The following is a 20,639-nucleotide window of genomic DNA, read 5'->3' on the forward strand; positions in this document are numbered from 1 at the left end:
TGTGTGTGTGTGTGTGTGTGTGTTTGTGTGTGTGTGTGCTTCCATGCGTATGTGTGTGTATGTGTGTGTATACATGCATGTCATCTCTCAACAATTGTATGACCCTGAGCCCTTCAACTCCCTTATCCACATAATGCATGTTTCACCCCATTGCACTATGGGTAGCTATGGGTGCCTGCAATGCCACCAGCCGATCTTGCGAAGTTTGTCAGTGAGGGAGCTGGTTCATCCACAGGTTGGGGAACTGATCACAGCTGTTGGAGATAAGGTTGAGGTAGAGGACAGAGCCCACTTCTGACTCCAGATAGGAGTTGTGGGTGAGGAAGACACTCACGGCGCTGACAGACAAACAGGCAAACACCTAGTCCTCACCAAAGCAGAACAAGCGGTGCCTGCCCTGTTAAGAACAAGACACAAGCCCATTTGGAGTGACTGAGATGGTGGGACATACTGTAGCTCGCTGTCACTATTTGACCCTGGCACATCAATAGCTTCAGGAAGAACATTTGTCTCATGAATGATAGCTTGGTCACTTCTAATTGGTCAATTTCATCACTCAAGAACAGAGCAGATCATTTTTAGCTGGTCCATCTTGTGAGAGTGGCAGGCTGCACTTGATTCCGTGCTGGTTGGTGCTTTGCATGGCAGCCATGTGTGTGTGTGTGTGTGTGTGTGTGTATGTGTGAATGCAACCCATTTCCCATTTCAGGCCAGCTTTGATGTTAAGCTGGAGAGTGTGAACAAAGCCCCTCTCCTGTTTTGGAAAGTCGCAGTCATCAAAATCACTAGAGTAGATAGGTTGCAGACTTCCCTCCTCTTCATCACAATTATAATTTTTACAACAGCGGCTACATTCTTGGGCACAGCATTAATGTAAATGTATTTTAAATAGTATTTGAAAAGTATTTGGGGGAATTAATTGAAAATACTTAACAGAAACTTTATTGGAGCAGTTTATTTGGAAATACTTCAAATACAAATATTTAATTAGCTTGCTATTTGTATTTGACCCAGGTTTGTTCCTGTGGTGTGTAATTTGCATGATTAAAATGTTCGACTGACTCTCTTGGTTTCAATCAAAACATTGAGCGCTAAATCCACGTCTGTTCCGCAGTTAATGTATTACACACAAATGCTGGAAATCAAGTTTCGGTTTCGAAAGCAATGTGTTGGGAGAAACGAAAGTAAAAGGCTTTTTTTGTTTGTTTTAGTAGCTAGGCTTATATCACGAAAGGAGCTACTTGCATTTTGGATCTTAATTTTTTCGGCAATTATATTTTGATCAAAAAGCAGGACATCTCGAACACCAGGTCAGTAAATTATGATGTCATCGTCATCGACGGTTTATTCTGTAAAAGGTGCGCTCATAATGTAGCATGTCCTACACCGGTCTAAATTACAATATTACGTTACGTTAGCAGAAGGGAACTAACACTAAGTCATGTATTATTTTTCCTTTAAGATATGGCACGTAATGCAGACATCGACGAGGGACTCTACTCCCGGCAGCTGTAAGTAGATGTAACCATTCATTGCGTACACAGTTGCAAGTGACGACCCCCCGACTAGCGACATATTATTACCGACTGTCCGAGACATTGGAACATTTTATATTTTTATGCATTTGCCGATTACTGGCACCGCTTCTCAATTAGAGGAGAAGCTCGAGTGAGAGCTGTCAGCTGCAGCCATCGAGACTAATACAAACTGGAGACAGTTTCCGCTTACCGGTTCCAAATAATCGTACAGACTCCAGAATTATCTATCGTATTTCAGGACAAACTATCGTACATTCGATGCGGACTGCTCAGTCCTTATACTTTTTAAATGTATTTATTTATTTTACCAGCGGAAATTGTGTCAAACGAAACGGTTTTCTTCATTTTCACTCGCTTTTTATACTGCTGAAGTTGTTACGGGCTGGAGGGTTCAAGTTAGCGTCCGGAGCGTCCCACGGGATGTGAGTAGATCGTTTATGGCCGAGCCAGTGTCAGTTTCCCCAATAGACTATTGACATAAAAAACGTAACATGAATAATTAGACTGTGTACAAATCAGTTCCGTAGTATTTCGCTATTATGAAAAAACTGAAAGTATGCCATGTCAAATTATCGTACATTTAGTGGTTTTTAGAATTACTGATAGCGCATCTAGCTACGCTGTGCCGGTTGCACAGCATAGGCTATACGAGAGCGCATGAAACCAGCTGCTATGCAGTTTAACTATGGGATTTTTTGCCACGAGAGCATGCGCACTGCGGATTTGTTTTTGGCACAAAAGCATGCGCACTGATTTCCTAACCGTGAAGGGATGAATAGGAATTTATAAACTTTTATAGGCCTATCTTCTTCTGTTTCCTCGACAGTAATTAGTTCAGTGTGAACGCATTTTAGAATGTAAAAGTACTGTCCAAAATAGTAAATAAATAATCTCGCCAGGGTAAATTCATACTTTTTTTGATTCATTCATCAAAAAGCACATACGGAGAAATGTGCTTTTTGACACCAGAGACTTAATAAACTCTCCTGTAACCACTGGAGTTGGCGGGTTTCTGGGGGAATGTCAATTTCGGGTCCCCTGACTGGTCCTCTGGTCCCCTGACCAACACAGCCTCACATAATGTGTGCTGCTAATAATATAGCTTAAAAGGTGATGTTCAGGTAGCTGTGAAAGCACAGTATATCACCATTGTGATGTGTCACACAAGTGCTGCATGTTTTTTTGCTTGCAGGTATGTGCTGGGGCATGACGCCATGCGTCGCCTGAAGACTGCTGACGTTCTTATTGCTGGAATGGGTGGGCTAGGAGTGGAAATAGCCAAGAACATCATTCTGGCAGGAGTCAAATCTGTAACAATTCAGGATGAGGGTTTAACACAGTGGACAGACCTGTCTTCTCAGGTAGCCTAGTCTAGTTAATATACAATATAATTTCAATCAACCTCAAGCTTTTCCCCATTAGCAGTAACAAATAAAAAGCCTTGACTGTTTTGAACTTGGTCTTCAACTTGTTAAACCGCTGGTTTCAAACTGTAGTGGGCATGTGGATGCTGTGAAGGAGTGATGCTTGTCAATGTAGTTTCAAGAGTTTGTAGATATCTTTCACCACTGTACACCCATTCTTTCTTTGACTGTGTAGTTCTACCTGGGTGAGTCCAGTGTGGGCCAGAATCGGGCTGAGTGCTCTCAGCCACAGCTGGCTCAACTCAATGCCTATGTCAAAGTGTCCACCTACACCGGGCCTCTCACAGAGGACTTTCTGGCCCAATTCCAGGTATGCTTATCCTCAAATGATGATTAAAACTGAAATCTCAAACCGACATGAAACTTATGTGTGTTCAACGCTGAAATTGTTGTAAGAGAGGACATGCTGAGCAAAATAAGAGTAAATGACTGGCAAGGCATGCGGGCAAGCCCTGAATATATTTCTGAATTAGTCGTTTCATACAAGGGGGTACCTGTATTCATTTAAATGCATCTTTAATAGGTGGTGGTGCTCACTGACTCTTCCCTGGATGAGCAGCGTCACTTTGGGGATTTCTGCCACTCCAATGACATCAAATTCATTGTGGCTGACACCAAAGGACTTTGTGGGTAAGGTCACAGTTTTAGGTTTTTCATTTATTGGAAATATTTCCCCTTACCAATGAGATAGGCCAGCTAAACTATATACTGTAGACTGTACCTTTATTTTCTGGTCAATTTCAGACAGCTCTTCTGTGACTTCGGAGAAGAGTTTGAGGTCCTGGATTCTGACGGGGAAACTCCCATGTGCTCTATGCTTGCCCATATCTCCAAGGTAACACAGGGCTGCATCTCTTCATATCAGTTGCATCTTAGTACAGTAGACCTTTTTCTCCTGAATTGGGAATGTTCATATTTATCAGTACTCATTAATTCAAGCTCCCTTATTGATTCTGGAGAGACAAGCATGTGCTCTCCTCCCGAGCAAGTGATGGCAGCCACTTCTTCTTCTTACTGCAAGAGCAGAAATGATTCAGAAGAAGGCTGTTCATGTGCACCTTTTCAGGTGTATTTTTGGGCAGGATTATCCAGGTCAACCCAAACTCTTCCATCCCTGGTCAACACTAGAGCATACTGTACATTTCCCTGTGAGGCTGTTCGTCAGAATCAGCCCTGGCGTGGTCAGATCCATGCACTTACCTGAATGAGCCACACAGCCAATGATTATACAGATATTGAACTAAAATGAATTGTGATCCTCATACTGTATATAAGGAGAATACATTTTGTATTTTGTAGTTGCAAATTAAACCCTCACCAAATGATACATCTAAAAATGTTTCTATAGACTTTAAAAATTGAACTGCTTCTTACAAATATCCAACAGCATTTGTAACATCATTATCATTTCAAATGATGAGGTCAATTGGAAGGAGTGAATGATGATAATTTCTGTTGAAAACCTGCACTGAAATGTTTAAGAAATTCTGAAGCCCAAGCTGTGGCCTAAAAATAATACTATGGTCTGGACTATGGACAAGCATGTGTGATAGTATTCTGCCTTTTTTACTCCTTCTAGGGAAATCCTGGCATTGTCACATGCCTAGATGAGGGCCGGCATGGGTTTGAGGATGGAGGTTATGTGACATTTTCTGATATCAGAGGCATGACAGAACTCAACTATCTTGGGCCGGTCGAGGTGAAAGTCCTGGGTGAGTTTGCACAGCTGACCACCATATACATTTCCAGCAGTGGTTTTGATCAGTGTGTGACCTGCGCTGTTTTCCTTTTGGCAGGCCCTGACAGCTTCAGCATTTGTGACACTTCAACGTTCTCTGAATATAAGAATGGGGGAGTTGCCACAGAGGTCAAGAAGTCAATGAAATGTACCTTTGTAAGTACTGCTTTTGAATACATTGTACAGCATATAAAGGGATAACCACAATGCTCTGGGATTAGATTTATTGAAAAATAATTGATTTATTCATAAAATTCCAGTAAAAGCTATAGAAAGACACTTAAGAAGTATGTGTACAAAATGTGCATATTTCATTTCCAATTGGAAATTACACCATTTTACAGTTGCTTATGCTGTTATTGCCGTGACTTGCCTGTCTCTGTGTTGTGATAGGAACCCCTCAGCAAAGCTCTAGTGCACCCTAAAATGGTAATTACGGACTACGGGAAAGGAGAGAGGCATGAAACACTGCATTTGGCTTTTCAAGCCTTGCATGCCTTTGTGAAGACCAATCAAAGATTGCCAAAGTCCAGAGCTCAGGTCAGTGACTGGAACATTTTTTAACAACATTAAATCACTACTATATACACTCAGTGAGCACTTTATTAGGTATTTATTAGACTTATTTTTTAGACTTATTAAGTCTGCCGCTGTAGTCTTAGAGGTTTGATGCATTGTGTGTTCAGAGATGCTCTTCTGCATGCCACTGTTGTAATGTGTGGTTATTTGCGTTACTGTCACCTTTCTGTCAGCTTTGACCAGTCTGGTTAATGAAAGATTTATTTAATTAACAAGGCGTTTCTGCCGCAGAACTGCTGCTCACTGGATGTTTTTTGTCTTTCACACCATTCTATGCAAACTCTAGAGAATGCTGTGCATGAAAATCCCTGGAGATCAGCAGTTTCTGAGATACTCAAACCAAGTCTGGCACCAACAATCATTCTACAGTCAAAGTCACTTAGATCACATTTTAACCAAATCCTGATGGTTGATGTGAACATTAACTGAAGCTCCTGACCCGTATGTGCATTATTGTATGCATTGCACTCTTGCCACATGATTGGCTGTTTAAATAGTCGCATGAATAAGTAGGTGTCCAGTTGTTCCTGCTCAGTGTTCAGTGAGTGTAAATTATACCATGTCCTTTGTGATTTGGTTGTGTTCAAATAATTTGTGGGGGGTTTTTTCATGTTAAAGTTATTAATGTTATTAATTAATCTTAAGCCTTTTGGTATATAGTATATCCATAAGAGGTTTTAAATCCCTGCCAGGCTTTATTTAGTATATATAAAAAAGGCTCAGTTTTCCCAGAGAAGAGCCCCAGGTAGCAGTGGGCTGGCTGTATTTCATGTTCATTCCCTGCGCCTCTCCCGGTCCCTGCAGACAGACGCTGAAGCGCTCCTGTCCTTGGTGAGGGAGCTGAAGGAGGAGGCCCAGCTGGAACAGGGGGATGTGGACCTTGTGCGGAAGCTATCCTTCACTGCCCGGGGGGACCTGGGCCCTGTCAATGCTTTCATCGGTGGCCTCGCTGCACAGGAAGTGATGAAGGTATGAGTTCTGCTGCTGCCCTGCTGGCAGAAATGACAGGCATCAGTCATACCGCCAGGTCCAGAATTATCGGCACCCTTGATGAAATTGGATATCTAGGATGTTGAAGGGTTCTGCAGGGAGGAATGATTCAAGATTCTGGGCAGAAATGTGTTCTCCAGCAAACATCTAAGGTCTCAGTGCTGTTAAAGGCCAGGAGAGGCTGGGCAGTAATAGCAAATGTATATTTTAATATACATTTTGAATTAGAAATTGTAATTTTTTTTGTTGATTCCATGAAATAATTATTAATGTACAGTGTTTTCCACATGTGAGGGAAATTACAGCATATCTCAGTAATGGTGTTTTACATGTAGTTTGGTTTACATGCCGTTTTTGTACATCTTTATCATAAGTGGCAATAATTGTGGACCCGATTGTAAATATTACATGCAAGAGGAAGTGGATGACTAAATCCAGCGTGTGGCTCAGACCTAACTGCTTCTGCCACCTCTTGGGTTTTTAATCCAGGCCAGAGTTGGTTTACGCAAGGCATGGTGTATTTTGGACCTTTTTTGGCCCTTAATAGGATCTCTTTTGCTTGGTTCTTTTGCCATATAATTAAAACTCCTGCTCCAGACCTGCCGATGAATGCAGAGTGATGAGAATGCAGTAATGTTAGCATGTGTTCCTGGTTTCTGCAAGAATCCTAAGCCTGAGAACAGCTGGGGGAGATGCAGTAAAGCCGAGAGCTTAGAGGGGTGAAACGGCCGGAATGTCTGTCACCCGAAAAACAGACCTGCTGGTTTTCTCTCTCTCCAGGCCTGCAGTAGGAAGTTCACTCCTCTGCAGCAGTGGCTGTACTTCGATGCTCTGGAGTGCCTGCCTGAAGAGGATGAGCCAGCACTGCTGCTAACTGCTGAGGCCTGTGAGCCTGTGAGTGCCTGGCCTCATGCCTGTCCACGCACTAATCACATTCTCCATTTCATATTCCCTGACCAGTCCAGGCTCGCTAGGGAACAGTTATACTCAGCTATGAATGGTTTTATCTGTATTGCAAGTTAATTATGCACTTTGTAATTTAGATTGAGTGAAGCAGGTTTAAGGGCGTAGCGTCCATTTTTATTTTAACCATTGTTTGTTTTTTTAAATATTTTTCTCAGATTAATTATTGTCTCCCTAATTTACAGAGAGACAGCCGGTACGATGGGCAGATAGCAGTGTTTGGAAAAGCCTTCCAGGAGAAACTGGCCCTGCAGAAGTACTTCCTGGTGAGTGCATGCCTATGATGTGACCAGCAGAGGACGCTCTCTGCATTATAATGAATCGTAGTGCACGGCAGAACTCCAGCGTAGCATCTCACTTTTCCACTGCTAACAGCTAGCTTTGATAATGACACATACAGGAAATGGTTCCGATTCAGGTGGTATTTCCTGTTGATGTGTGATCCAGGGCGTATAATGACGAGCCAGTACTACTAAGGTCTCACTGAATGTTCTGCATTCTTATTTTTTAGCTTTTCTCATAATTTACTGTGGAAGCACTCTCTCAATGGTTTTATTATCTATTGTTCAACTAGAGTTATAATATTTGAAGTTTTTGCAAATTAGAAGTTTTTCTTTTTGTGTATTGAATCAATTCCCCCCCATTCGTATACCTTTTACTCTTGTCAATAAAAGGAAAAAAGAGCTTTCTTCATTGGATAAAACTTACTGTAATTAATCTGCTACTGAAAGACATTTTTACAATGTGTTTTTGCTTTACCCTAGTATCAATTTAGGCAGATAATTTCATGGTATAGAATAGCATGCCTCACTTTGTGGACTGCATGCTCCTATCTAGTCTTTTGATCTTCTCAGCATTTAGATGGCTTCTTCTTTTTGTGTGTCCCATGCAATGTGATTATTAACACCATTTTACATTCAAATATTTTGTTGCTGCTGCTGTGTTTGTTACAAATAACTGAATATAATAATATCAGTCATTTGTCACTCTGACCTGTCTTTAGGTAGGGGCAGGTGCCATTGGCTGCGAACTGCTGAAGAACTTTGCACTGATTGGTCTTGGTGCTGGAGAGGGCGGGAACATCACTGTGACAGACATGGATTCCATTGAGCGGTCAAATCTGAATAGACAGTTTCTTTTCAGGCCCCAAGACATTGGAGTAAGAAACAAAGTTCTCCATCTGTGTCTGTCAGTGGGGATCGAGTGTCTTAAATGTCAACCCTTAGCTAGGCTTGCATTATGGGTCTTTTGTAGGGGAATATTGTCGGGACTCGTTCTGCCATCATTATCATTGGATTGCACCTCTCTTATTGCTCTATGGCTTGTTTGACCTGCTTAAGTGGATGAGTCAAAGGTCACTGATAATGGACTGAGGTCAACATTGAATTTTCCTGGCATGTCACATTACTAGAGTTGGCTGTGGCTGCCCGTGTGTGCACAGTTACTACTGGACACTGACCCATGACTTACCTGGACAGCGGAGGTCTGCATTTTACAGCCGTGTCTGCCAGCCATGTGTGTCGTGTTTGGAAAGCAGCAGTCTCTGAGGAACGCGTGTCTCAGATGCCTTCCTTCTAGCTGACTGAGATTAATTCTGTCCATTCCCTGCTGCATGGCCTCCGCACACCCTGTTTCTATTCCACTTTAATGGGATCCAATTTAAGGCCTACTGTGAAAAAACAAACAAAAAAAGTAAATAAAAAACACTCCCATTAATGTAATTCTTACATTTGTGCAAGAATGCAATTTAAAGGTCATGGAAAACTTTGCACCCCCCAGTATATGGTCTTTATTACATTATCTCCCATAACCAGCTGGTAAATGTGTTCGCTGACTTCCTGTGCTGCTGAATAAATATTTGCCTTTGGGCTGCCTTGTCTGCCCTTTCTCTTCTACCCCTCTCTCTCTTTCTGTTTCTGTCTCCCACGGCCCCTCTCTTTCTGTCTCGGTCTCCCCCCATCTCTCTCAATCTAGTCCCTTCGTTTGCTCTCCTCACTTTTGTAATAACTTTCTCCTGATTCTCCCAATCCTTTTTTACTACATCCTTTGTTTATCTTCTGTCATCCTCACTTTTTTGCGGTCTCTTTCTCTTCCTCCACTCGCCCCCTCCTTTCCTGCCTCCTGTTCCTGGATCTTCACGGCCTCTCCCCCGTCCTGCAGAGGCTGAAATCGGAGGTGGCAGCGAGAGCGACCGTGGGCATTAACCCCTCCATGCGGATCACAGCACACCAGAACCGAGTGGACCCCGACAGCGAGGTGGTCTACGGGCACGGCTTCTTCTCGGACCTGGACGGAGTGGCGGCCGCTCTGGATAACGTGGAAGCCAGTCAGTACCGGTCCACCCGGACCCCCATGCAATCCGCCGGGACGGGGCCCCCTTCCCTGTCTGCTGCTCTCTGCTCTCTGCTCTGCCCCTGTTATGTAACCGAGTATGGAGATGCATGGTCGACCAGCGGGTATTGTGGAATACCCAAGCTTCAACTGGTCAATCAGAAAAGGCTTCTACATTTTAGTTCCTTTAGTGTGCCCACAAGCAAGTGTGCTCAAATCATTTCACAATCATTGTGTTTGATTTGCATTTTGTTGTACGTCGCTCTGGATAAGAGCGTCTGCTAAATGCCACGTAATGTAATGTAATGTCATTTCTATGCCAGATACTAGCATGTCAAGTAATGCTTGATGTAAAAGTTGCTTTATGGGGAGGTTTTGGTTAATTTGCCATCGGCAAGGAATTCAAACAGGCTAATACCCAATAAATGTTCCTTAGATACAGTAATTCCAATTCTTTATAGCATAATACATATACTGTGAATATTTTCCTAAAAAATGTCCAGTATTTTGTGTGTTGTACCGCTCATTGTCTTGTGTAAGGATTTAATGAATGATGAATTAAAGCCATAGTTGCATATGGTCCTGAATGGCTTTGACAGTGACAGTGCTATGTCGGTGGGTCCCTCAGGGGTCTATCTGGACAGACGCTGTGTCATGCATAAGAAGCCCATGCTTGAAGGTGGCACTCTCGGGAGCAAGGGGAGCACCCTGGTGGTCCTGCCCTTCCTGACAGAATCGTATGGCCAAGGGAAGTCGGGGTCTGTGAAGGAGTTTCCCATCTGCACCCTGAAGAACTTTCCTTACCGCATTGAGCACACACTGCAGGTATGAATGATACAGTAGTTAACTGTCCTCTCGACTGCTTCACGCCAGCTCCTCAACACACACACGCCGGCATGAGTTCCCACACGCTGCCAGACTCACGCACATATACACAAATACATAAACACATAAACTTGGGTACATAAACACATTCTCCCACGCATGTATATATAATTACACATAAATGCACACATACAAATGTATCCACAGTCCACAGGCACATTCAGGCAAATATAATGTTCTCAGTGTGTATTACTAATTATCCATATATTACACTGACACCAATAAAAAGGTCTCCTCTGGGGACCGGGGTTCTTGGGGACCCTATGTTGCTGTCCATGTTGTATGCATCTGTGTCTGTCTGTCCTGTCATGTGTCTCAGTCAGTGAGCATGTGACATTCACCAGCAGTTTGTCTCATGTTCGAGCACGTTTGTCTGTACCAAGGCGTGTGGCAGGTCAGTGTGCTGTTCTGTGTCCTTGGGCGCCTGATCCTTCCCAGACTCCCGCGGGGCGCTGTGGGCTGGGGGGTCCTGTCGCACGGGCAGGAAATGGAGGCCAGCTGTGGCACAGGTGGTATCTGTTAAAAGCGGGGCTGCAGTGAGAACACACTCCTCATGAGAAAGGCACAGCCTTCCATATACCTCTCTCTCTCGAAGTTCACTCAGTCAAAAGAAAGACTGCCTGTACAATTGCACATTCAGGGTTTTCACAACTGTTTGTGCGTCAGGAATGTTGTAGCGCTTTTGAAGTGCCTGTTCAGGTCTTCTCTCAGGAGATTTCTGGACACAAGGAAAATGTAGAAACTTAAAGTCTGCTGTTTTTTTTTCTCTGTTTTGCGAAGGATCTTTGTTTGTTTTTTTAGGTATTACATTGAACCTGATCCCTTTTCAGCCAGATGCCCATGCCTGTGGGGTTGACACTCAGCATATAATTGCATAAGAATCGGAGTAGCATTCACAGCTCTTAGCAAGCACAGTTCACACCTCATTAGAGAAGCTGATGACATGACCACTTCCAGTCTGCTTATTCCTTTGTTTTGCAATGAGCAGTTTAACTACCTTGAGTGTTATTTAATTTCTGGGTCCCCTCTGTTTTTTATATCTATATTATTGTTTAACATATTTAAACACACTAAAATATCTATGGTAACTAACCATTTTAGCAGTAGGCAGTAGGTAGTAGGTAGCCACTTCAGAATGTACCATAACTAAGCTAGCTGGTTAATTTTCAGGTTTCAGTATTCATAACCCAGCACCACATTGTTGAATCATTCAACAGCTTTTTCACACTGAAACGCATTTCTTTTATTGTTCTTGCTCCCCCTTTTCTCTGAGTTAATGAAGGAAGCAGGGCTTTAGGATGTGGAGGTGGAAAGTGGGAATGGCCAGGAAGTTTCGAGAGAGCTCAAGGATGTGGTCCCACATGCTGATGTGATCATCTGTCTTTTCAGTGGGCCAGAGACCATTTTGAGGGGCTCTTCAAGCATCAAGCGGAAAATATGAACCAGTACCTGGAGTAAGTATCTTCTGTGTCCTGCACCGTACCACCATCATTTTGCCCTGTACTCTAAGACTGATACATCCTACCACCCTCATGCAACCCAGCACCCTACCACCCTCATTTAATCCTATACTCTAAGGCTGTCATACATTCTACCACCTGAACCTAACACCCTCATTTAGTCCTGTTCTCTAAGACTGATACATCCTACCACCCTCATACAACCCTGCACCCTACCACCCTCATTTAGTCCTAAACTCTAAGGCTGTCATACATCTTACCACTCTCATCCAACCCTGAAACCTGAACCTACCACCCTCATTTAGTTCTGTAGTCTAAGACTGATACATAGGGCAGCCTGTAGCATAGTGGTTAAGGTACATGATTGGGACCCGCAAGGTCAGTGAATCGATCCCCGGTGTCGCCACAATAAGATCCGCACAGCTGTTGGGCCCTTGAGCAAGGCCCTTAACCCTGCATTGCCCCATTGGAGGATTGTCTCCTGCTTAGTCTAATCAACTGTACTTCACTTTGGATAAGAGCGTCTGCCAAATGCCATTAATGTAATGTAATGTAATACATCCTACCACCCTCATGCAACCCTGCACCCTACCGCCCTCATTTCGTCCTGTACTCTTAAGTCTGATATATCCTACCACCCTCATTGAATTCCATCACATTACTTAAATTTAGCAGGACATCCCCAGAGAGACTTACAATGAAACTTACATTTCTGTTCCTCTAGTCTCATGCTGATGGAATTAAGCAGTCAGACAGAAGGAAGATGGCAAAATATGGTTGCTAGTAATTGACTCGGGTAAATTAGACATCTGGCTACCTGAGACTAAGAGGGGACTTCCTGGGTAAATACAGTCCCCCACTGGGAGCCTGTCTTTCATGTGGGCCTCGAGTTTCTCACTCATTAGCATCATGAGCTACAGCAAACATTAAGAGGAAAGGGGCCACTGAACTTTGTGTGAAAGTTCTGAATTTAAAGACTGTGACATTTCAGTTTAATACACACTTGTACCTATGGGAAAAAAACGAGTATTTTAAATGTATATTGTGATATTTCTGTTGTGATGTGTATTGTTTATTGTGATAGACCATAAGCCTATCATACTGCCCTTGACGGAGCCTCTCACCTGGTGATAGTCTGTGTGATTGCCATGGCAACTCCACTACCATAACTCCACTCCGCACCATGAAAAAAATATTCTTCAAACCTTTTTTCTTCTTACATCACAAGCTGACTGGGCAGAACTATGTCTATATATACTGTAGCTCCTAAGTGGAGCAGGTTTGATTTATGGGATGTAATTGTTTTCATAGACGTATTCCTGAGATTAAATATAAGCCCTTTAAAAAGACAGGAGGGCCCCCAGGGAGAGAGGTAGTTGGATAGCTCAGAGATGGGATCAGGGCGTATCTATTCAACATGCAGCTCTGAAAGCTATGGAGTCTTCCCTGAGGAGAGGGAACACATGCAGGTTCTAACAGCTCAGCCCAATGCTTGTACCCTGTCTTATGCCCTGCTTTACTCAACTCTCTTTCACCTGCACTTAACCCTCACCTGTACTGTGCCTAAAATTCCACCCATGTCTCTCAGTTACCGTTTTTAAATACAATACTGATGAGATGAGCTAACAGCTAACACTCAACGGACACTTTAACTCTCGGATGCGTGATTCACACCATTCCCTCGCTTATTGCTTATGCTTCCCCCGAGAAGAGAAGCGGTTGGTTTTTTAATGCCCTGAAAGTAGATGGCTGTCTGTTTGGCCATTGCCGTCATTGCATGCGCTTGATTCTGGAGCGGAGCTTGTGAAGTTGGCTGTTGTTCTCTCAGAGGACGGAGTGTTCTTGCTGCGATGGCCACTGCGTCAACCTTCACCTTCACGTCCCTGTGTGCAGAGTTCACGTTTCGATCTCGCCCCCTTTGATGCCACTCTCCATCACCATCACCCTTTCTTTCAAAGCCCCCTGCCCCAACTCCCCCAGTACGTCTTTAGACAGGAAGAGTAATGGAAGAGAGAAACTGCTGTGTGTTAGAAAGACTGGCCAAATGTGCTCCATATGAGGAGGGGGATCTATCATTGGTCTCATCAGGGGGGCTGAGAGATGAGTAGCTAACCCGGTGACCCGAGCCACAACCTCACTTCCTGTTTAAGTCTAAACGTCTGCCTGTACCTACACCCCCTCCCACCCCCCTCATCCTCCATCCACTTTAACATAGAGCCTGAGTGTTTACAGTGCAGTCTGAGCGTGCTCAGGACCTGGATGAGCGTATGATACTGTCCAGGGCTCCGCCCGCAGCCACTGCAGCGATGCCCGCTTCCTGAGACTCAGATGCTCGGAGACCTGGGCTGGGAGCCGTGACCCCTCACCTCCGGCAGGACGGCTGGTGATTAAACAGCAGGCAGCGGGGTTTTATTCCTTCCCCGCTTGGCCCGGACATGAGGGTAGAAAAGGATACATCTCACTGTGGAGACCCTGCCCGTTGCGGCATCCTAACTCATTGTTATTGTGTTCCGATGGGGAGGTCTGTTTAAAAGAATAGCCCCTTCCTGATCTCTCGTGTCTAAAGAGGTTATCTGCTTCGGGAATAGAGCAAGGTGCTTTAGTTTGTCTCTGTTTCAATGTTTTGAATTGCATTATGCTGCACATGGTCCAGTCAACATGTATTTATACAATTGGTGATCTCTGCTCAGTTAAAACATTGACGGTACGGTTCCCAGCTGTGCGTTTTGTCGTCAGAGCCTGAGTTGGAACACAACCACTTCCAGGATAGAATAGACAAGCACCATGGCAACTTTTAAGTGTCCTCCTAAAAACACGGGCTTCCCGGTTGTCTTTGGAGGAGACGGTGTAGCCATTGCAGCAGACCTCTCTCTTGCATTGCATTGCATTACATTACAAATGAGAATGTTAGTGCATCCACAAGAGTCACATGACCCATAGTGTCAAACCTGGCTATTAGCCTTCCTACACCAGTATATATGAAACATTGCTAAAGCACTAAATGTAAGTTAACTGTGTCCACTGCTGTGGTTCAGGCTAGCTGTTACTCTCCCTCTCTCTCTCAGTGATGACGGCTTCCTGGAGCGCACGCTGGAGAGGGGAGAGGGCGAGGCTCTGGAGATCCTGCAGGGGCTGTGCCAAAGCATGGGGGACCAGCGTCCGGCAGGCTGGGAGGACTGCGTGGGGTGGGCCCGTCGCAAATGGGAGACCCTCTACAACAACGAAATCCAGCAGCTCCTGCACTGCTTCCCCTGTGACCATGTAATGCCGAAATCCTTTGAACATTGTTATTTACTGTTCTTCAGCTAAGCTTACCCAGGTGTAGCCTTAGGTCTGTCCCACTACTGCAACACCCCCAGCTCAGGAGGGTGCACACCCTAGCACACACATCATTTGCAGAGAATGCAGCCTGTGTACACATCTTTTAACTCTGCTATGCATCAGCGGAGCTGTTGGAAACACAATGTCGGAGGATTGCGCAAGTGCCAGTCGCTCCCTGGGTGATATTATATAAAGTTACATGCTACTGTATTCATGAACAACCTCAACACAAACATAGATTTGCCTTGGACACATCAGAGAATGATACTCAACTATCTACATTACTTGGGAGTCTCCAGATGGCAATTCTCTGAGATTGAGATGGAGTATATTGCTCTCTGTAGACATGGTTATCAGTGTACCCTGCAGGGGTCAGGGTTACAGGGTAGGCAATGTACAAGGACGTTGTTCTGTTAATGACCACCAAGTGGCACTGTTGTCTATGTCGGTGCGCTGTTCATTTTTTCTTGGCCTGGGGAAGGCGCCCTGTTTTGAAAGATAAGACACAGAGACATCAAAATTCAAAATACACCGTACAACTGTCTTGTGATTTCTTGTTCCATTGGCAAGCAATCATAATACCTGAAGCAAAGTTGTACAGGGACTTCATTGCACATTATTTCTAAGCTTTAGCTGTAATTTCATAGGCATGGCACATTGCAAAGAAGTTAGAGCCTTCCAATATTTTCGAACTGGCTAAATAACACACCCAGCAATGTGGAATTTAACCTTTTATCTAAACACAAAGTTGTGCAGTGCTGAACTGCAATTCTGCAGTTTATATAGAAAGAAGAATCTGGTTCATTTTATAGACTGAATCTTTTTTGTATATGGTCCAATAAGTAAAAAAAGAATATTCAAATATATACATTTAGATATATATACTGCCACGTATTGTATGTGTATTTTGTCTGACAATGTACAGCTGATTTGAATATGAATGTGGGCTTGGCTTGATGTGACCTGAGGATTGAGTTCAGATTGTGCAGTAAAGCTCTATTTTCAAATGTACGCCAAGACAAAGCCACCTCTGACTAAAATTGCATTCCATTCATATTACTGCAAACCTTCTTCATCATATTATGAAGAAAAAGAGGGACTGATATGCTTTGCAGTCCTGTCCACAGAAAATGCTGAAGACAGAAAAACATTTTTTATTCAGTATTCTATTAATTAAATTAAATTAAATGCATTGACAAAAAATTTGCTTTATTTGGAAAATACAGCACACCCCCACTGCCTTATTTATAACCAACTAGTTTCATAGCGGCATCAAATTTGAAAACAGTGATGAAAACACTGCACAATATGCTATTGCATGTGCAGCATAATGGATATTGGGATCTGACCCCTACGTCAAATAGAGTCTTTTGGAGTATCTAACATATGTCTTATTTATATATGTACCTTTTCAGCTCAATCTGCTGTTTCAGTTGACACAGCTCACAGCCTTTTGAAATTGAAATCATTATGTAGGACAACAGACTAAGCAACATCTAAGTACTCCGATCAAGCTTGAAGAGTATTACAACAAAATAGTATTTTGTAGAAATAAATAGTTCAAAATATACTTTTTTTTAGTTTATATGAATTATATTTCCATAGTCCTTGCTACATCTGTTGAGAATGTGTTTTCTTGCTTTATTGTGGTTCATTGATGTGGTGTGTATTAAGAATAAACACCTTCCATATGATAAGTTATGAAGTACATTTCAGAAAACCTAAGATAAATCATTGCATATGCATAAGTTCACAGAAAAGCCCTGGGTGCTTTTTAATTTTGGATACGCATAGGGAAATTGTTGGGATTAAAGATTGTAAGATTGCTATTGGATGCTTTCATGGTTCTTTAGAAATGCAGGTTGAACTGAGGGTACTGTGGATAGAATCTTGGCATTTCCTTTCTTTCCTGTTGTATGTAATTCTCCTCATCTGACTGCTCTATCTGATATCCAGATATATTTTCACCAGTAAAGTGTTGAATCAGAAAATCTATTTTCTTGAATAACAGTAATAACTTCTTATAATTGGAGTTCTTGAACAATATACAAATAAGACCTTGTTGCATGACCATGAAAGAGTGGTGTAAAATGCACAGGCTGCATACCTAAGTTTATTCAACCCCAATACTCCTCAGCCGCACTGTTCTCCAATCAGTGCTCGTCTATTTGCTTGCGACGTCACAGAATAGCTGAGTGCTAGTCTGAGATCATTGTCACTGAGGGGATGGTGGAGTAAGGAGTGGCTGGATGCGACCTCAGTGTCTGTCGCAAAACCACAAGCTCCCCCTGCACTTGTGGTGGTGGGCTGGTGTAGTTCTCCAAAGAAAGCAAAAAATGTGACACCTTAGTTTTTGTCATTATGTTGGGTTAATCCAATGTCTGATGAAACTAGCTCTTTGCAGATTTAATTGTGTTGGGGACCCCGTCTGACCAAAATTGTCTGCCTGCTGGGGAAATTAGACCCCATGGGTAGCTTTTTCTTAGGTGCTCTTTCACTGGATATCAAGAAATGCATTTGCCTTCTGCCTTTGTTTGGGCTGTTTGTGTGAGAAATGCACAACTGACTTCAATGTTTTCTGCTGTACCTGAGTGGAGAGGAGATGTCTTTATCTTGAGTGCATTGGATATAGGTATTTGGCTACCAGTTGATGAGGCATTTTTGGGAGAAATCATTTAAAGTGTCCTAATTCCATTTTGTCTAACACAGGACAAAGAAATATGTGTTATTGTTATCACAATTAAAGTTGAAATCTCTCTCTCTCTGTCTGTCTCTCTCCCTCTCTCTCTCCCTCTCTCTCTCTCTTTTTATTTATTTCTTTTAGATGACAAGTACTGGTTTGCCCTTCTGGTCAGGCCAAAAGCGGTGTCCTCATTCTTTGACTTTTGACCCCAACAATGTAAGTGCTGTGCGATTATAGTTATAAATCAGTTTATAACATTGCTTTACCCCAAGAACAATCACACACAAAGATCAAAATGCAATTATCTCAGCTGTTAACAGCTCTCTCCTGGTGCACTGGAGCATTCCCATCAGTATGGGAACATCTTACCTGCTGTAGAAGAATGAGGCGGATAAAATCTAGCCCCCTTCCCCACCCAGACAAAAGGATCCCTTAACTCTAAACACTTGTGAATGAGGGAAGGCGGGTTTTTGAATGTGAAAGACTCAGTGGATTGTCCTGCAACTGTTGTGCCCCACCCTTCTCTGTCCTGCCTTTGGCATGCTGACCTACTCCAAGTCTGAGCCTGTCAGTGTCACATGAGACAGCAAATAATCAGACTGAACCACATTTCCAGGAATGTGACAAGTCTGCCCACCAGACCACCACATTACAATATGCTTGCTTCGTCCTACCACTCAATTATTTTTATACATGAGTATGTTGGTACGTGCTGCCAGTGAATATGCTGAATGCGCTGCATTGAGTCAATGCTGCCAGTCAGTGTAGCCAGGTATGAACATTGAGAACATATAGCACATTAAGTCAGCTTGTTGATAACTTGCAAGGCGCAAACCAAAAACCTCAAATATTTCAGTTCATTGTGAAATGCATATCCACTAAATGACTGATTTAGAGAAATAAACTCCTAGCAGGGTTTAGACTTTTATTTTGCATGTCTACCTCAGACAGACTGCTCATACACAGGTATGTGCATCATGTTTTGCTATGCATGATTTATTGCATAACCTTTTTTTTTCTTCAACCCCAATTCATTAAAGAATAAAGAGCAATTTAAATCCTCAAAAGGTAACACAATTTCTGGGCTGTCTGATCTGATTTTCATTTTGTCTTTTGGTACATCTCTTTGGCACGATCATCGTGACCATAATAGGATCAACCTTTTTTGTTATGTTGTCATAAGACAAAAACACACCTGGTCAAATTTGGAAGTACGCATTCATATACCCTCCATGAAACTGACAGTTGTATACCTAACATGGTGCCTAAAGAGTCTAAGGATATGGGTGCTCTGTTTGGGTTCACTTCATGTAATGTAATTGTTTATATTACTCTGCGTCTGGTTTTGACTGTTGAGAGATGGAGGCTAATTCACTGTTTGTGCTGTGTTTCCTTGTCGCACAGACCACCCATATGGACTACATTGTAGCAGCAGCTAACCTCTATGCACAGATCTACGGGATTGAGGGTACGCGAGATCGCACAGCTATTGGCATGGCGCTGCAGAACGTCCAGGTTCCCAACTTCACACCGAGGTCCGGAGTGAAGATCCATGCCACCGACCAGGAAATGGAGAAAGACAAGGGAGCCGTGGGTGAGGAGTGATACAGGTTGCCAATTGAAAGGCCTTTAGCCTGAAAATGGTGGCTCCATAGCCTGTGATGATGAACATTCTTTCTGTCTGTCTGGCTGTCTGTTGTTACGCTTCTCCCAGATATGGACTTGTTGGAGTGTCTGAAACAGAGGCTTTCTTCACCCCCAGAGGACAAGAACTCCTTCATGATGCATCCGGCTGAGTTTGAGAAGGTAACAACGTGGTTGCTCTGCATGGGTCCAGCCTTAATGCAGTGACTGAGACACTTGAGCTGTCGGGCAACTGAGTGGCCACCTTTGGCAGAGCGTTTGAGCTTCAGGAGTCTAGTGACCCCCGTCTGCAGGGAGCCTCAGCTGCGACAGTGCTTCAGACAGGGACAGGGATGCGCTGTGTTAGGCATGTTAATCCCTCACATGTTGGCGTCACCATGCTGTGCTCCCTGTTTAAAAATGTGTATAGTAAAGCCCATTGTAAGAAGTGAGACAGGCCCCAGGAGAGACTTTGAAATGCACAAGGGCCTTCTTCAACGAGCCATTCCTGTGTTCACTATCCTTACCATCCTCCTGCTCTTTGAAGTGGGGAGCCCCCCCAGCCCTTTGAATAGTGGGACTACTTTCTTTCTATCTGTCTGTCTCTGTCTCTCTCTCTCTGTCTCTCTCTAAATGATGAACGAAGCGGGTGAAGTGTTTTTTGTCAGTGTTTTTTTGGGGTGGGGTGGGGGGGGTGCGGGGTGAAGTCAGTGACTGGCTTCTCAGGTGTCCCGCGGGATGTGAGTCAGGTCTTCTTGACCATCCACTCCCCCACCCTACCTGTGTCCTGGGGAGTTAAGGGGAGTCAGGTTGCCCCCGTGGGTTACCTGACATGTCCGCCAGCCACCTTACAGCTGCAGTCACCACCGCCGCCTTTGTTGTGCCGCATGTCTTAGGTGTGACCTCATGCATTATGTCATTTGGAGAAGGAAATTCGATTTTTGGAAACAATGCTGGTGGGAGAACACTTGATGTGTTATCAGAATTAAAGTGACAAAACCACAATGGTCCCTTCTCATTAAGCTTTTGAACTCTTAAGTATTCCTTTAAACCTTTGGCTCTTTCAGGACTGAAGGAGAAAGTATCTGTTTCACTGGAATTCTT

The 20,639-nt window shown here is 43.5% G+C and overlaps 1 protein-coding gene across 1 annotated transcript in view; it reads left to right on the forward strand.

Annotated features, from left to right (window-relative positions):
* Window positions 1-1,172: 1,172 nt before the first annotated feature.
* uba7 (ubiquitin-like modifier activating enzyme 7) overlaps window positions 1,173-20,639 on the forward strand; it is a 61,057-nt gene continuing 41,590 nt past the window's right edge. The window contains exons 1-20 of the mRNA XM_061257296.1: window positions 1,173-1,310; window positions 1,463-1,511; window positions 2,731-2,899; window positions 3,138-3,272; window positions 3,486-3,592; window positions 3,707-3,797; window positions 4,542-4,674; window positions 4,759-4,856; window positions 5,094-5,240; window positions 6,084-6,248; window positions 7,050-7,163; window positions 7,418-7,498; window positions 8,236-8,391; window positions 9,393-9,558; window positions 10,192-10,388; window positions 11,838-11,902; window positions 14,974-15,169; window positions 18,054-18,128; window positions 19,317-19,506; window positions 19,627-19,718. Of these exons, the coding sequence (XP_061113280.1) occupies window positions 1,465-1,511; window positions 2,731-2,899; window positions 3,138-3,272; window positions 3,486-3,592; window positions 3,707-3,797; window positions 4,542-4,674; window positions 4,759-4,856; window positions 5,094-5,240; window positions 6,084-6,248; window positions 7,050-7,163; window positions 7,418-7,498; window positions 8,236-8,391; window positions 9,393-9,558; window positions 10,192-10,388; window positions 11,838-11,902; window positions 14,974-15,169; window positions 18,054-18,128; window positions 19,317-19,506; window positions 19,627-19,718 (2,424 nt within the window). The 5' untranslated portion in view covers window positions 1,173-1,310; window positions 1,463-1,464. The remainder of the gene's footprint in view (window positions 1,311-1,462; window positions 1,512-2,730; window positions 2,900-3,137; window positions 3,273-3,485; window positions 3,593-3,706; window positions 3,798-4,541; window positions 4,675-4,758; window positions 4,857-5,093; window positions 5,241-6,083; window positions 6,249-7,049; window positions 7,164-7,417; window positions 7,499-8,235; window positions 8,392-9,392; window positions 9,559-10,191; window positions 10,389-11,837; window positions 11,903-14,973; window positions 15,170-18,053; window positions 18,129-19,316; window positions 19,507-19,626; window positions 19,719-20,639) is intronic.

The sequence above is a fragment of the Conger conger genome, chromosome 10, assembly GCF_963514075.1.
Source record: "Conger conger chromosome 10, fConCon1.1, whole genome shotgun sequence".
Lineage (NCBI taxonomy): Eukaryota > Metazoa > Chordata > Actinopteri > Anguilliformes > Congridae > Conger > Conger conger.